At 34.9% G+C, this 18,766-nt stretch overlaps 1 protein-coding gene across 50 annotated transcripts in view; it reads right to left on the bottom strand.

The window, feature by feature from the left end:
• nfasca (neurofascin homolog (chicken) a) overlaps nt 1-18,766 on the bottom strand; it is a 176,762-nt gene that overhangs the window by 62,660 nt on the left and 95,336 nt on the right. For 29 of the 50 annotated variants that reach the window (XM_087271692.1, XM_087271699.1, XM_087271700.1 and 26 more), the window contains 2 exon segments: nt 8,395-8,567; nt 81-98 (listed from right to left, as the gene is read on the bottom strand). In XM_087271692.1, the coding sequence (XP_087127818.1) occupies nt 81-98; nt 8,395-8,488 (112 nt within the window). In that variant the 5' untranslated portion in view covers nt 8,489-8,567. 50 annotated transcript variants of the gene reach the window in all.

The following is an 18,766-nucleotide window of genomic DNA, read 5'->3' as shown; positions in this document are numbered from 1 at the left end:
GATAAGTTTTGTTGTAAGCCGTGTTAAAACCAATCCACTCATTTAATGAACAAGTTAATCCGTGTTAATGAAGCACTTACGCTCTTGCTGGATCTTTGCTGTTAGTTCCAAGGAGGGGCGGATGGAGAGAAAAACAGATTAATTGTGGGAATAGTTAAAAGAGAGTGTGGATACATGTTAGATGTGGAATAATGACTATAGCTGTGACAGTAAATAAAACATTTACATTACATGGATAGTTCACCTCAAAATAAAAATTTGCTGTTAATTTATTCACCCTGAGCGTATCACAAGGAGCCAAGGGTATTTCATTTGTTTTGCCTGTACATTTTTGTGCCAGAGCCAGTAGCAGTAGAAGGTAGGGATAATAATATTAATAATTATTAATATTTCCTTACATTTATATAGCGCTTCTCTGGACTTTCAAAGCACTTTATAAATTTTTTGGGGGGAATCTCTTCCACCACCAGTGTGCAGCATCCACCTGGATGACGTAACAGCAGCCATATTGCACCAGACTGCACACCACACACCACACACCAGCAGATTGGTGAAGAGGAATGGTAATGGTTAGGAGGCCATGATGAACAGAGGCCAGTGGGCAAATTTGGCCAGGATGCCTGGGGTTAAACTCTATTTTGAAGGACATCCTGGGATTTTTAATGACCACAGAGAGTCAGGACCTGAGTTTAACATCTCATCCGAAAGACGGCGCTCTCTGAGCGCAGTATAAATTCCCCATTAATATACTGGGGAGTTAGGACCTACTTAGACTGCAGGTTGAGCGCCCCACTGCTGGTCAAACTAACACCACTTCTGGCAGCAACCCAGCTTTCCCAGGTGGTCTCCCATCCAGGTACTGACCGGCCACAGCGCTGCTTAGCCTAAGTGGATGACCATGTGAAAGTTGCCGAGAGCAGAGATGTTAACAACCGACAGAGTCTCTAGCTGCCGATAGCCTGTGGGTGATTACATTTACAGCAATTTTTTATTTACTAGTGATTAAACTGTAATATTGTACATTAAAAAGGCTAATCAACTACTGCTACAAGACAAGACAAACATTTGTTTTAATCAATGAGTTACACTTTAGTACAAATATTATACACACAATGACTGTCTACATTCTTAAAAATGGAGGTTCATTATTGGCAACATTAGCATCAGTGGGTCCATGAAGAACCTTTAACATCTATAGACTCTTGAAAATAAATATTTACTGTAATCAGTAGTTCACTGTAGAACTTTTAACTTTCAAACTTTACAGACCACAAAAGGTTCTTCAAATTAAAAAAAAAAAACATTCTTTATAGGGCTGCACAATATATCGTTTCAGCATTGATATCACAATATGATCATTCACAATAGTCAAATCGCGAGTATACGCAATGTTGAGTCTGGATTATTATTTTTATTTATTATTTTGCAACTGCTTTTTAAGGTTTGTGACTGTGTGAAGGTTTTAATTAGTAAATTAAATTAAATTATTAATTTAATAATGATTAATTTGATTGATTTGTCTATACATTCAAGACTATGCAGTATTATTTTACATTTGATCAGTCAATTACTGTATAGCTGAATACAGTTCGACTCCTTGGGAAAACAATTAAATGCTGTTTATTTAATTGGTATCGTTTTTCTTTATTAAATTTATCTATGCTTGTAGATTATATTTATTTTTATTTTATTTTTAGATTATATTATAGATATATTTATTTTTAGATTATATCTATATTAGATTATATATATATGCACTCCTATACAGAATCATCCCAATCAATCTAAAATGATAAATTCTTTCTAAACAGTTATTCAACTCATCTAACGAAATCGTTTTCATATCACAATATATATGGCATAATAAATAAAATATCGCAATGCAAAATTTTTACAATATTGTGCAGCCCTATGTCTTTATTAAAACTAATTCACACTAAGCAAAAAAAGTTCTTATCTATAAAGTCATTTTTAGAAGCAAAAATGGTGATTTTGTGGCAGGTTAGTTTTGAAACCAGATTTGAAATCTTTTTTTAAGACATGACATTTTTCATTCCATAAACGGAATTTAACATGTGAAAAAAACATTTAGATTACTTAAAAGTTCTTCATGCTACAGAAAGAAAATGGTTATAAGAAATGTTTTCTGAATGGTTCTTTAACGAACAAAAAATAGTTCTTATTTTTATATGAGAATGCTGAAAAAAAATTGTTTTTCCAGAACATATTTTTTTTTAAAAGGCACCTCAACATAGTAACACCAAAAATAGCAACCAAACAAATAAACCTACCTGTTAATGGGCCGCCAGAGGAATGAAGCAGAAAGAAAAATGCAAATAGACAGAGACAGGATATTAATTTTAACACAATTGTGAAAAAAATCAAAGCATAATACCAAATATACATCACTGTCACATTAGCAAATCATAATCGGTGCATTTGTCTTCCCATATGGCAGCATGTTTAATCTTCGACTGTCTTTCTTTGTCAGTCTGTTAAAGTGACAGGCCCTGCAGGGGGGTTTGCTCATATTCCATAATAACCTCGATCAATGTGATGCATGTTCTCAGAAGAGTCGAGAAATGCTTTTTGCAAAAGTACTTTGCTAATTAAAGGGATATGACCTCCATCCTCGTGTTATAGCAGCAGAAAGCATCCATGTGTCAGTGGTGTTTTTCATGGGATAGCGACAGGTGCATCTCTGGCTCCCTGCCATTCATCATCTGACATCAATCATAGCACATATGCAAGGTCACAGGGGGATGAAACGTCATGAGCAACATATGTGTCAGTGTGTGTGTGCCTGTTTGTGTGTGTGTGTGTGTGTGTGTGTGTGTGTGTGTGTGTGTGTGTGTGTGTGTGTGTGTGTGTGTCAGTCAGCTGGGAGCCGATGATAACCCTCATCAATAGAAATCGCATTTGGGGAGAGCAAAAATTAGGAGTGAAGGATCATTAGGGAAGACAATGGAAAAATGCTAGAAGTGACATCTCAAATTCAATTTATCTTTTAGTTTAATCTCAATTTATCTCTCAAGTTCAACTTATTTTCTGCAGAGGGTCTGACAGTTGTTGCATGAATATCAGTCCACTTTATGTGGAAAAATTTTCATGTAAAACTAACATACAATACTAAAATCTAATATGCTCTAAATTTATTGGTCAAGCTTCAGTTTTCTGTACAATGGAAGTGAATGGTGACTAACATTTTTAGTTTAAGATTTTAGTAAAATTGTAGTTTTTCTACTTTTAATTTAATTTACTGTTGAAGGAAACTGTACAAAATTATTATTCTTCAGCAGACATAAAATATACAGTAGCACATAGGTCTTATTAATAACTTGTGAAGCTTATTTATAAACAGATTTTGAGAGGATCACATGCTTATGATTGTTCTCAGCTTTTCCAGTTAATGATCGATTATCCAATCAGATGATTCCTAACTCTAGGGCTGGGCGATTTGGCAAAAAAAAATCTAGGTTTTTTATAAAGGTCGACCGATTCACGATTTCGATTTTTTATTTTTTTTGTGTTACTAGTCTTCTCAAAACATTATCAACATGTGTGAAGTTGTGAACACATAGCAGGAGCAAAAACAAGTACCAGATGTGTGTCTAATATAAAATAATATAGTTAATCTATTTTTCTTTTTTCCCCCTTTTAAATACCGATCATTTGATGCGCTTTGCTCCACTCTCTGTATTAATGTGATTAATGCACATTAACTCGCCAGTAACTTTTTTTTAATGTTTGCCCACCGCAATAATCAAACCCTTGGGAACAACTGTGGTCAAAACCAAAGTTCACAGGACTGTGTTCTCTGGAATCCTCTCAAGGGGTGGACCTCTACATTTCGATTGGTTGCCGCAGAACGCAGAGTGTTATAACTCATTACCATAAATTTGACATGATTTCAACTCTCCTTGATAGCCACACCGGTGAACACCCGCTGAGCCGTTGCTTGATGCTTATCAATGCCGGCTCGCATTGAAAATGAATAACTTCAGGTTACATTGACACTCTCGCCGCTTTTGATGTGAACGCATAGTAAGTTTTGGTAGTTTGGCATTTTTTAAACGAATTAAAAATTTATTCAGATTGAGCAAAAAGTGGCAGAAAAGCCTCCTACATTGTTATTAAAATTGATATATAATTGATTATTTTAAAGAATATCAATAAATATACGTGTGGCGTGCGTGTGCATACTGGAAGTGACACATTTTCCAGGGGCACCTAGTTGAAAACATCTTAACTTTTCAGAATGCCGCAAGCACACGTGTGGCGTGCTTGTCATGTGACAAGAACTGACCAATCTGCTTCATACTTTGTATTGATTATACACATTTCGGTAGACTACTAACCTCAGACAAAAACAGAACACCCAAACACTGCGATGCTTTTTTCCCCCATTAATAAAACTTGTATCAGAGCTACAACAATGTTTTGCTAGTTTGTCTTCCTCTGAGAAAACGGTTGATAGTCACCTAGCAATGGCAGCCGATAATAGGAGCATCTACATTTATGATGTATATTAAATAATCCTTTAAAAGGAATTTTACACTCACCAATTTTTGACTAAATAGAATATGCATATTTGGCGTGCTGTCCGGGCAGAGGGCTCTGAGCTTGAAAAAGACACCCTTACTCATGTTTTTTCCTTTATCGGGATAGAGAGAGTTAGGGTTCGAGCGCAGTGTCTAGCCCAGCACCAGAATGCTCTCCCCAGATTTAAGTAGGTATCATGGTTAATAGTGTTGACTTGGGGTGATGGAGGGATGGTGAAATCAAGAGAAAACAGAGGTATGACATGTTTGACTATTTAAAGGGGTTTGGTCTTGAGCTGATTGGATAAAAGAATGATTGTCAATGATAAATTAGCCTGACTGTGCTTCTCCCAAAATTTGTTTATAAAAAATCACTTAAAAGTAGTTTCTATTTATTGTAATCACCATAAATGACTAAAATGGTATCATAAACTCAATTTTATCCTAAAAATAGCTTCGTTGTCTCAATCCAAACAGGGGTCTTAGGTCTGAACATTTCAGATCCTTGCATGTGATGATCCGTGTAATATGGAGTACAACCGTATAAATGAAGACACAACCCAGTCACTAATAGTGCGATCAGATGCTTGTCATTTTCCCAGTCGCCCCTGCTGCTGAATACATTCAGAGAGGTCAAAAGGTCAGAGCATTATTATGAAGAGCTCAGAAAGACAGGATCAGTGCTCCAATCTCCTCCATCTACACAGATCAATAGAGATTCACACAGAGCCTGTAGTGAAAGCTGGAGACAGAGGAGGGGGGTTTGGAGGAGATGCAAGAAGTAGAAGAGAAAATGAGAAAAAGAGAAAAGCGAATGACGGAGCCATGGGAATAGAGGAGGAGAAGGAGGTGCTGACAGCCTCTGGTCAGACTGAATCTCGCTCTATTGTTGAAACTGGTGAGCCGAGCGCCGCTGGGGTTGTTTCGCTCTCTATGAGCTTTCAAATCATTTTTCATAAGAGGGAAAGCCAAACCTGGACTGCTATTATTAGAAGGAAAGTGAAAAAAAAATTAAATAAAACTGAGACGTAAAACAGATACGGTTTGACAACAGAAGGCGGGCTGGATTTATTGGTTTCTTTGTTTAAGATGCAGTGGATTTTTTTTCATTTAGATTTTAAAGGGAGATGCTGCAGACAAAAACAATCATTGTTCATGCACCTGTCGATGTTGAGATTTTGGACTTGTTTGCTTTTTATAAAGTCTTTTTTTTTTTGGTCTAATGTAAAGAAAACATCTGAGAATACAATTTTAAGTGCTTTAGATTTTTGTCAAAAAAGTTTTTTTTCCTCCTGCACAGAGCCATAAATCTTAACTGTCGCATCACTTACATACACCAAAGTTCACCAAACCTCCTGGTTCTATTCATATTTGTTTCATTCATATCATAGGTTTTTACAGAAGTAAATTCTTTCATTCGGCTTCGTCAATTTATCTATCAGGGGTCGCCACAGTGGAATGAACCGGCAACTTATTCAGCATATGTTTTACACAGCGGATGCCCTTCCAGCTGCAACCCAGCATTGGGAAACACCCATACACAACTCATCCACAGACATACACTATGGCCAATTTAGTTTGTTCAATTTACCTATACCGCATGTCTTTGGATTGGAACACCAGGAGGAAACCCACGTGAACTAGGAGAACATGCAAACTCCACACAGAAATGCCAACTGACCAGTCGGGGCTCGAACCAGCGATCTTCTTGCTGTAAGGCGACAGTGCTAACCACTGAGCCATGGTGTCGCCTTTCAGAAGTATTTGTTCATAGATAATTTGAATCATTATATACTACTTTAATTCTATTGTAAAGTATTGAGTGTTGAAAACAGATTAAAAACCAAAATTAAAGAACTTTTAACTCTAATTTTTCAAGAATTCTTGAGAAAAAAATCTCAAGATTTTTGAACCAGATTCGATCCAATGTTTAGTTTTTCTGTGATAGAAATATAAGTGAACTGTCACATTAATTATATAATGACTTATTTGTGTTTATAATTATAACATTTGAGAATAGAATATCCCTTGCTATAATATTATTTTTTTCAATTCTTAATGTACGTCAAAAGAAGCAAATTGACTTGATGTCAAAACCATGACATCTATTTGACATCTGCCAATCGATGCTCTTTTGACCACTAAATATATTATAATGAAAGAAAAGTTTGATTAAGCTACAAGTTTCAATTCACTGGATTTTGTATCCCTAAAATGACATCAAATTGACATCTAACATTGGTGTCAATTACAGAATCAATTACAGAACAGTCCTGTAATCGGTATTTGACATGTTTTTCATGTCAAAGTTAAATCATTTTGACATCACATCGATTAGCATTTTAATGTTTTTTCATGTTGTTTTGATATCAAGTTTCCCACTGGATAGTTGGAAACCGGATTTATTTTTAACAAACTAGTTTTTTTTCTCATATTCAATTGCAGTGTCTTGCTTCTATGATATTGTAAATATTCTTGCTTGAGTTTTCCCACTGTTTAATAAAGTATACTCATACTCTCGTAAAAATGGATGGCACGTCTATTATTTAGAGCATAATGACAAAACAATAACTTCATTACAGCCACAAAGTGGTTTATAACCATCAAACATCAAAAACGCACATTAGTGCAGAGTATATAATTTATGCTGCGAGTTGAAGTGGCACGCTATGGAGGACTGAATATGCGTGCTAGTTTGTGTGTAACGGGGGATGGGACTGCATGTGAATCTCTGTACCATATGTGTATTGTAAAAATGTGTATTGTAAATTTTTCTTTCAACAACAATGTAACATATACAGTTGAAGTCTAAATTATTTGCCCCCTGTATATTTCCCGAATTTCTGTTTAACAAAAAAGATTTTTTTCAACATATTTCTAAACAATAGTTTTAATAACTCATTTCTAATAACTGATTTATTTTATCTTTGCCAAAATTAGATTTTACTATATATTTTTTTCGAGATACTAGTAATTGGCTTAAAGTCTAATTTAAAGGCTTAACTGGGTTAATTAGGTTAACTAGGCTAGTTAGAGTAATTTAGATAATTGTTGTGATAATTTCTTTGGTTTGACTCGGATATTAAAATGTACAGTATTAATATTAATATTGAGATTTTGGTCACTCCACTCTTATAAGGTGTGTATAGCTCCTTTTGAACAGGGCAACAGACAGATTTGACCATCAAAATAGTTAACAATCAAAAAAAAAGTAAAGGTGTTTATTATCAGGCCAAATCTGAAGGATAAGGTGATCGTCTGACCTTTAGAGTCTTTTACTGTATTATCAATACAAGGAAAACACAATTGTAATAGGCAAGTCATTGTATAAAGGTTTGTTCTGTAGACAATTGAAAAAAATACTGCTTAAAGAGGCTAATAATATTGACTTTAAAATAGTTTTTTAAGAATAATAATAACCTTTTTATTCTAGCTGAAATAAAACAAATAAGAAAAAATATTATAGGAAATACTGAGAAAAATTCCTCGCTCCGTTAAACATAATTTGAAAAATATTTGGAAAAAAAAAAAAATCACAAGAGGGCTAATAATTGACTTCAACGGTGTATGCAACATATATATATATATATATATATATATATATATATATATATATATATATATATATATATATATATATATATATATATATATATATATATATATATATATATATATATGTTGTTATTATATATATTGTATACAGTATACAGTCATTTAATATATAATGAAATGTTCTTGTTGCAAATATTCTTGATGTTTTGTTATATTAAAATATTATTTCACTGAATGACATTTGAGTGGGTGTCTTCAGTAAATTATATTCTGAGTTATGATATAAATGATGACTTACGGTCCAGAGGGACTTCAATAGCAGCCGCCTCCTCTGACAGCAGTGAGATTATTGACAACACTGCGAGTGCCGCCCACCGCCTCTGTGTCCACATCTCTCTCCTACGATTGGCTGACTCCACCCGTCCAGCTCCCTAGTGGCTCACTTGCACAGTTTCAGTTGTGTTAGATGACCTGTGAAAAGGAGAAAAAGCTTATTACACACCCTCACTGAATATTTTGACATTACTGTGACATTTAGATTATGCGACTGGACCAAAAAAAGAACTCCTCATAGAAGCCCATTTATTCGAGTTTTCTGTGGGAGACTCTGAGATGCTTTCTATGCTAAGATTCATTAGGAATATTTGTGATGCTTTTTACTATGTACTATGTATTATATTGTACTGTAAGGAAGGTCATAATGCCATCAGTAGTAAATAATTTGGGTCACTAAGAATGAACTACAGACTGTAGAAAGGAAAATGACATGTAGGTAAATTACAGCAAAATGTTTTGTTTCTAGAATAATGTTGTACTGTAGAGTATATAATGGAAGCTATAAGTGAAATATCACCTATATTCAAGTTAGGGTTGGGTCGTTAGACGATGTCATCGCTGATAAACATCACGATGCTGAGCCGGCATCGCGATCCTCCGCCCAGCCTCTATCGCAGCAGCAACCCGCTCACGAAAAATACACACTTAGACCCCGTTTACACTAATATGTCTTATTTAAAAATGCCATTTTAGAATGCAAATGATTCACGCCCTCCGTTCACACTATTTCGCTGAAAACACACATCACGTGACCACACAAACTGTTTGTCAAGGATTTACCACTGGATTGCGTCTTACTACAGTTGTTGAAAGTTAAATTTAATGAATCTTTTCTTAATCTAACGAATCTTTGGTCTTTTGTATCTATCAGGTAACATATCACAGCGTCAGTACACTGCTTCAATGTTTTGCTTTCACGCTTGTACTAAGTAATTTTATCATAAACCTCAGATACTGTTAGGTGGTTCCTGTTGGTTGTGCACCTTTTTTACTAACCAGTTTGTCAACGCCATTATAACGACACAGATCACTCTGCCTGTTCATGCCAGAGTCATGCGGATAAAAGTGATTGGCAGGTAGTAATTTGTGTGTAACTTATCTTTATTTATTTATGATTTGGGTATGGATAAAACAAAGACCATGCGGATCAGGTAGTAGGCTACAGTAGGCTACTAATAATTAATTAGTTATGAATTCATGAATTATTTATAAATAATTAATTCACCGCCGCTTATGATGCCAAAGTCCATTGCGATGTTTCATATTTGACATCGTACAATGCTAAATTGGTCGACATCGTCCAATCCTAATTCAAGTATCATTATGATATTTTTTTGACTTTGCTTACATTTCCTGCACTGTGGATGTAATCAGCAGCTTAGATGAATATAGTAAATAGAAGATATCAAACATGAAACTCACTTTACCAAGTTAAACTTTAAAAATCTGACAGATTCTTTCATATAACAGCTCAGTTGACTGGAATGAACATCTGCAAAATGTCCCTGTAGCATACATTATGTTGCATATAAATAATGTACGTTTAGGCATATTTGGATATTGTAGTTTTTAAAATTAAATATTAAAATTTCATTTATTAACCTTAATAGGGTCAAATCTGACCAATTTACAACTTAAAACACTTTCAAATATTATGTTTTACATCTAATTGCATTAAGGCTTAATAATATTCTCCACACTATGCATTTGAACAAATAAAAGTGATGATCACCTCTTTTATTGAATTTTGAGTGGTTTTGAACCTGTGGGGTTTAAAAGTGACCACCATAGAAAATGAATGGGACTATATTCATCCATCAGACAGAAAACATACTGTACACCCCCCCTACTCACTCACCATTATTTTATAACTCACTGTTATTTTATGTCTAATTCTATAAATTCACGTTAAACACTACTTTGAGACATTGTTCACAGCTAAATAATGTTGAATAAAAATTTGGTTTTGAAAAAACACACAGGTGAATTTTGACTGGAAACACTAAAGTAAGGGGAGGGAACTGAACAAGACAGGAGAGTTAGGGGTGTAGTAATTTATCGCTTTCAACATTTATTGGGTAATGTTGGATTCATCTAAAGTTATAGGCATATCTGCAATAACATGAAAAAGGCCAATATCGATGGTTAATAATTACAACCCAACATTTTTTTCTCAGAGCAAAATCATCAAATACTTGCAAAAAAAAATACAAATATCAGACATGCATCAGAAAAGCAACTAATGTGCACTGTTTTGATTAGTTACAGCTAAAACATCTTAGACAATAAAACGACACTTTAGTGAGTATTTTTCTGGAGAAGCAATTTTTTTTATTACAAAGCAGCTACAGCACTGGCTTTATTTGTTCAGTTTGTTAAACAACTATCTTCTATTATATGTCAAATAAAAGTTAATGCTGTTAAAAGTAATACTGAATAGCAAAAATCAGCTTTGAAAATTCACTCCTAAATTATGCCTCCTCTAGCTTGTACTGTATTGTACTGTATAATATCGGTAACTGTATTGATCAAATGTTTTTTTGCTGATACTGTATATCTTCAGTTAAACAAAGAGAAAACTAAAATCATTGTGTTTGGGACCAGAGATGAGGTTCTCAAGGTGAACACGTACCTTGGCTCTAAGGGTCAAACAACAAAAAATAAGGTCAAGAATCTTGGTGTGATTCTGGAGTCAGATCTGAGTTTCAGTAGCCATGTCAAAGCAGTAACTAAATCAGCATACTACCATCTCAAAAACATTGCAAGAATTAGATGCTTTGTTCCCAGTGAAGACTTAGAGAAACTTGTTCATGCTTTTATCAGCAGCAGGGTGGATTACTGTAATGGACTCCTCGCTAGCCTTTATAAAAAGACAGTCAGACAGTTGCACCTGACTTCATGCCTTTACACTGGCTCCCAGTTACATTCAGAATAGATTTTAATACATTACTACTTGTCTATAAATAACTAAATGGATCACTCAGATCTTTAGGATCATATAAACCAGAAATTCCAGGGGTTCAGTCAAAGCAGGGTGAATCCGCCTTCAGCTACTGCACCCCATGCAGCTAGAATCAGCTTCCAGAAATGATCAGATGTGCGCCAACATGAGGCACATTCAAATCAAGACTGAAACACATCTGTTTAGCTGTGCCTTTACCAAATGATCACTGTGATATGTCCAACAGATCTCACTATCATGTCTTTTTTTTCATTTACATTATTTTATAACACATTTAAACATTTTTATTTGTTTTTATATTGTTAGTTTTTCCTTTTTTTATAATTCTCTCTTTTATTTCTGTCTACCTAAAGCACTTTGAAATACCACTGTAGATGAAAGGTGCAATATAAATAAACTTGCCTTGCAAAAAAATCTATTGGTGCATTCCTAGTATTTATATTGCGGTCCAAAAACTCTGATTACACTAATAAAAATACTTTACTGGCATTAATGGTTTCCTAACCTTTAACATGCATAGCTTTTCAACCCACAAACGGTTCTCTACAGTGCAAAGGGGTTCCTCAGATAAATAAAATGATCTTCAAACACAAAAAAAATGGTTGTTTGAAGGAAACAAGCAAACAAACAAACAAACAAGGTTATTATATGGCATCAATGTGAAAAGCCTTTTTGGTTTTTCATAGTACCTTTATTTTTAAGAGTGCGGGCCAGTTTTACCAGTATATCTGAATTATTTTTTTTTTCACAGTTGCACCGGGCAATTTTCAATCTCAAATGCCCTGCGAGTGTAATCTATGTTTTTAATGTGTTCACGAATACTGCAGGCGTGGGCTTGGAGTGTGTGGAGGTTTTCAGCTGGCCTACATTTGCAGTTGACACTAGCATTTCCCCGGAGCCAATGGCCTTCTTACAGATGAATGCGGCATCAGCGCATCACCACACCTACACAACACCATACAAACCTCCACAGCAGGAAAAAATAAATAAATAAAACACCTTTGACAGGGTGCACCGAACCCTAAGATGGAGGACGGGGCTGATATACAAACCGCTGAGGTTTGATAGTCACTTTTGATAGAAGTCTTCTGACTTTAGCTATATGCTCTGGCAGCTCTGTGTATCTGCACTGGTACATCTGTCAAATCCTTCAGAAAACTGACAGTCTCCACAGACTTTCTCACTGGGAACATTTCAGAAATCACATGGACATCAGAAATAAGACAACAATATGATTACGTTTACATTATGTATCTGTTTTTAGAATGTTACCTTTTACATGTTATAGTGCATAGATTGATCAACAGCACACAATATAACATACCCACGTAACGCCATACAAAGTTTCCTCTAAAATGTAGCATATCAATGTATACAGATTGTCTTTGTTACGGTATCATTTTGGATGCTTAATGTTTGTTTAATTTGTACAAAAACATTAGGGTAGGAAATCATTTGTCATGCTACTGTACTGTATATGTGCAAAAAGATTATAGCGGATGCTCTTTTGTTTGCTGCCGCATGTGAATCCTGTCTCAAAATGGGGAAAAATTTCGAACACTACAGTAATAGTGTGATTATGCTGTGTACATGTCTATTCTGCACTTGTATTATAAAGTATCGGTTATACTCTACATGTCTTAAAGGTATAGTTCACCCAAAAATAAAAATTACCACATCATTTACTAACCCGCATATGGTTTTATGGGTTAATGAGTTTGTTTCTTCTGCTAAACGCAAAAGAAAATATTTTTCACTTCCACAGTAAGAAAAAGAATACTATGGAAGACCATGGATCCCAGCAAACAGCATCTTTCAAAATATCTACTTTGGTATTTAGCAGAAAATAAAAACTCAAATACACTCTGTTCTGTTGCCATTACATAGTTTAATACATTGTTGTAACTTAAAATTTCTAAATTGCTGATTAGATTAAAACTTTTAAGCTATCAGAATAATTGTATTAAGTTTTCACAACAGGAAAATATTGCTGATTACATCAACTAAAAATTTGGCTAATTTTAACGTAAATATGTCTTTCAGTTAGACTAAAACACTATTTAACTTTTAGCAACCTTGATTGATTGGCACAATGGACATTTTAGGGTGAGATATCTGATATTTATTTAATTTCCAAATCAACTTTCTCCATTCCACTAGAGTGTTAATCACTCTTGGTACTGTAAATACAGTTGATTATAGCAGTGTTTTGAAAAAGTTTTTTCTAAGACAAGAATATACAAGAATTTGAGGAAGACCTTGAAAGGCAAGTGATCACAATTTCCATCATTGGTAATCAGTCTACTTTAGAATTGAACCACAAGATGGAAACCATCATAGAAAAGGACATCAGAATACTAAATGGAATGGATATCTCAAGGTGCTGTGCTCTGCTGATGGGCATAATATATTCTTTGAATCTAAGCTACCTCAAGGAACTTAAATATACTGTGAAGTTTTTCGACTTGATGGACTGAAGCCCAGTGCAAAAGTAATGCGTCTCAAGAACATTCATTTCTGAAGTCTCTACTTATTTCAGAGTAGATTTTGCTCTTCATGTTGCACTTTGTTATTTTGTATTTTTCAGTCCACACACTGATGCTTTTTGTTAATTATTTTTTTATACTGTTTAAATGGGACAGTACACATTTTTGTTTAGTAAAATACTGAAAAACTGTGGTTTGAAATAAATAAAACATTAATAAAAATGTTGCTGAATGTATTTCTTACAAGCAACTAAATAAACAATACATTTGAAAACATACAAAAAATTCAGCAATTTCAGCTACTTTATTTATTTGAGGTTCTAAACTTAAAAACTAGCGTGTATAATTATGGTAATTAAGTACATAACACTGAATTTATTTTATATTTGAATAAAAAACTTTTTGAAACAACTTAACTTTTTGAGAACTCAACTTAAAAATGGAGTTTATGCTATGTAATAATGCCTCTGATTAAAGAGGAGAAGGTCATTTGGCTAACATAATAAAGTTTGTTGTATGAACCTCAATTTGTTAGATGTTGTCATAACTTGAATATATTGATGCAAACTGTTGCGTTACTTTTTTTTTTTTTTTGTCTAAACAATATATTTTAGAGTAAAGGTTTTGAAAGTGTGTAAATAATCTCAGAATAAAATTTTGGGAGTGGACTATCCCTTTGATTTGTGTTTATGGTGAGTATGACTTTAGTTGGATTAAGGTTAAAATTCATGTTTACACGTGTTAAATTGTGTTAATTATAATGTTTAATATATTTGACCATAGAGGTCTGTAACAAACCCTTGCCTCTAGATACCATCAACTTGGACTACTTGATCTTATACCATTATGTAAATGAGAAGATATGGTGTTGTAATTCACATGCCTAGGGTGATCTGGATAGCAAGGACCCTTTATTATATGCAAAATGCAATTCCAGGAACATGATCGGTGGCTGGAGGTTGGCATATATTTCACTGCTTTCTCTTTCCTCTCCACTGAACACAATGAGTCTGGAACGATGATGTTTTCCAGCATTCTGCACTTGTGGTTTGTAGTCTGATTAACTAAATATTACAAACTGTATGTTCTCTGTCAGTTCAAAGTGCGAAATGAACTAAACAGATGGAAAACTGAGAGCTGGATAGAGTGCAGACTTTTTTTCTACACACATTGATGTGATCATTATTAAATAGCCACACACACGCCATCTGCTGCAGGAGAACCTCATCAGTCCCAAGGGGGAAACAACACATGCCTTCATGTCATTCAGTCAAGGGCTAAAACTATTCTAACACTGTAAGGGTGTCTTCACACTTGGCAGGTTTGCTTCCATCAAAACGAACTCTGGTGCAACTGCTCTGTTAGTGCGCTTCATTTGGAAAAAAAAAAAGAAGTGAAAAATAAATGCTGTCTTCCAAACAAAAGACCACTGAAAAGACGAGTTTCAGTCCACAGTCCAGACTCTGGTTTGGGACTAAAATTGACTAAAATCCAACAAAAACAACAGCATGTCACAATATGTAATTATTATAAAGACAGAATGCTCAAGCAGACCATTATCTTAATGCACTGGTGCCCATTAAAACAATAATTAAATTTGGGATGCAAAATTTGGTCAAATGACAGAAAACAACCATTTTTGTAGCATGTAGATCCCTTCAGAGCAGCTTGTTTTACCGTTTACTACACTAAATAACACTAATAATACAAGAAAACACTAATTTATCTACTCAGGCACATTGAAAAATGCCTCCACTGACATTTTTGTAAAAGTTCAAAACCCAAAGATATATTTAATAGCAGTTTTTGATGTAAATTAACATTAATGGCCGATTTCCACTAAGTGGTATGGTACGGTATGGTACAGTACGGTTCGGTGCGCTTTCATGGCCATTTCCACTGTCAAAAGGTACCTAAAAGCGAACCGTACTATACCACTTTTTGGGTACCCTTTGCAAAGGGTACCTAACACAACAAAAGGGGCAACTGAATGCTATTAGTTTAGAGAAACACATCACACGCTGGTGCAACACAGCCGAGACATTGTACCATAATAATAAATACATATATTAATGAGTCATGGGTGACCTGAGCTCAAACAAACCTGTGCCTCATAGTTGTTTACAAGGCCGTCTAATGCCTATTTCACTTTCTCGAGAGAGCTCACGAGTACGTATATATTTGAAATAACAAAGTTTTCGAGTTCATGATAATAACATGCATGTGATTATTGAAATGCTTCTGACATCCAACCCCTTCAGAAACGGACAAACGTGAGAGTGAAGCGCGAAAAGACAAAAGGAGGAAAAAACGAAGGAGGCAACAATGTGTTAGGTTGTTTCAGTAACCTAACACATGAACAAACTGCCATGTTTAATTATTATCATCACCTTTTGGACTATTATGAGCTTGGAATTACGGAATTACTTTCTAACAAGAGGTTTCATGTGCTGGTGAAGATCATAGATGCAGATGAGAGGTTTGTTCTGACTGTAGGTTAAATGTTGCGTGTTGTTTTTGAACCCAAATAAGGACTAAATGTATGCTGTGTGTAGTTTTTCTGTAATTGGTAACATATCGGAGACTGTAAGGGGCTGTATGCGTCTGTATATGTTGCATTTATTTATTTTATATAATTGCAGACGTTACAGTAGGCTATTTCGCATTGGTCTGCAATTATAATTAAATCATATTCAGAGAAAGATTAGTAATAAACAAGTATTTGTGTATAAAGCATCTGTTTTGTTAGAAGTGAACGCCCCTGTACTTTGACATTTCCACGAGCAAGAATGACATTGATGTCGAGAATGACGTCGAAATTTACTGTCATACACCATGCCCACTTTTGGCAGTGGAAACGCAAGCTTGATGTAGGTGACCCGTAACATACCATAAAAGGCTGTAAAACGCCATCAACATTTATTCCTTTTATTACAGATGATTACTGAGCAGAATATCAGTTAAAGCTTATTTGTGCACAGCCCCATCAACCTCAAAACTCTTTCATCAAAATGAATAATTTATACAGTATCTCCAATCTCTATGGCTTTTTAAACAGTAAACTTGCTTGGCTGACCAAGTGCTGAAAAATGTTTTTAAGCCATGTAAAAACAAGGTAAAATGCAATGGTTGCTTCAGCAAATCCATTTTTTTGTGCTTCCTTAAACACTATTTGTCGGTTGTATGTTGTTTTCAAACATGATAAAGCATTGGCCTTTTAGCACCTGTCGTTATACCATTTGGTTTCCTAAATGCCACAACACAAGGATCACCATAATAAAGGCTGATGCATACGTTCGAGTACTTAATGGAAACTAGTATCTATAGCTAAGTAGCATGTAATAGGCACTAGTATGTTCACTAGATTAAATGTCTTGTTATACGTACAGTACATTTATGTGAAGAGGCAAAGTTGGAGAGTAGTACAAAATACAAGAGAGATGTTGTGATCTCAAAAACGTCCTTCATCCTGACCATCAAACCCGTCATAACAGAGTCCAGGTGGTTAGAAAACAGAGACAGTCTGAGGCCCGGAGAGAAGATGGGCTTACGCCAACACCAATCTGCCAGAGAGGTCATCGTCAGCCCAGGGACACCGGCATCCTTTCATTTCTCACTCAAACTCTTTCATAGAGCCAGAATCTCTTTAAGCTGCTGGGACTCCCATAAGCAAAATTACATTAGAAACATTCTAAGTCTTTCACCGCTTTGGTCTCAAAATAAATTGATGACACAATTTGTATGTCTGATACATATGCTTACAAACACACATTTACATAGCACACATGCCTTCAAGATTAAACTCCTGCAGGATTTCGTTGGCAAGCTAAGAATATTCCAATATGTTGAATGTCAGTACTTGGCTTATGGCGGTATCACATTTTCTTGTTGTGATTAATTGCTGGAGCTTTCATCACATTTTATGGTATTACCACAATATTGTAATAAATACTGCAAAAAAGAGTTAATTTAACAGGTACACTCATTTTTTTCTGCTTGTTCAAACTACTTTAAAATGAGCTGAAACAACACAATTATTGAGATTTGTTTGGGACAACTGTTTTATGTTTAATCCACTTACATTTGCTAAGTTAACTTAAATAGTTTGTGTTGGGACAACTGGAATTATTTGTGTGGAGCCCTGCATTTTTCACAGTCTATATTAGTGTATTGCTTTATTAAATTTGTGTGTGCAAAAGGCGCATACTCAATTTAATTGCAAAAGAATGCTAAACTACTATAGATACACTTTAGAATAAGTGAACTACTAACTACTTACAATAAGTGACTAACTAATTTCGAGAGGAGCATGTAACATGATTGATCGTGTTGATTAGTAAGCCAATCAGAATAATCCAAACTCACTATAAGTAGCCTCTCTAAACTACTCCCTTATCTTTGTTTTCCGAAGAAACCCCCCATCCACCCCATCTCCACCTTTCCTCCTTTACCAGGGGGTGCTCCCGAGAACTACCTGATATTGTACTCCCCTTACATGCTCATTGACCAGGTGTGAGATAGTACAGGATTCTGATACAGCAACATGAAGTAGATGCTCTACAAAAGTTGCATGTAAGGGAGGAAACACGTCAAACAATAAAACATTAGAGGACACAGGGAATCAACTTAAAGGCAGAGGACGCACTGTCTTTGATAGCTTGCAACATCATCTTGCACTTACACTTAGTACGTTTACATGGACACCAAATACTCCGGTTTTAATATGATTAAGATGACACTCTAATCAAAAGTTCACCATGTAAACAGCGATTTGATTACCTTAAAGGACAACAGAAACAGTGTGTAATAACTCCAAACAAAATACAAGAAAGATGTAGTGATGTCTCACTATATTTTTTTGAGGAAATAACCCCAAATGATACCCA

Source organism: Danio rerio, chromosome 11, assembly GCF_052040795.2.
Source record: "Danio rerio strain M-AB ecotype USA chromosome 11, GRCz13ab, whole genome shotgun sequence".
In the NCBI taxonomy this organism is placed as follows: Eukaryota; Metazoa; Chordata; class Actinopteri; order Cypriniformes; family Danionidae; genus Danio; species Danio rerio.
This window is presented reverse-complemented; position numbering and strand designations above follow the sequence as displayed.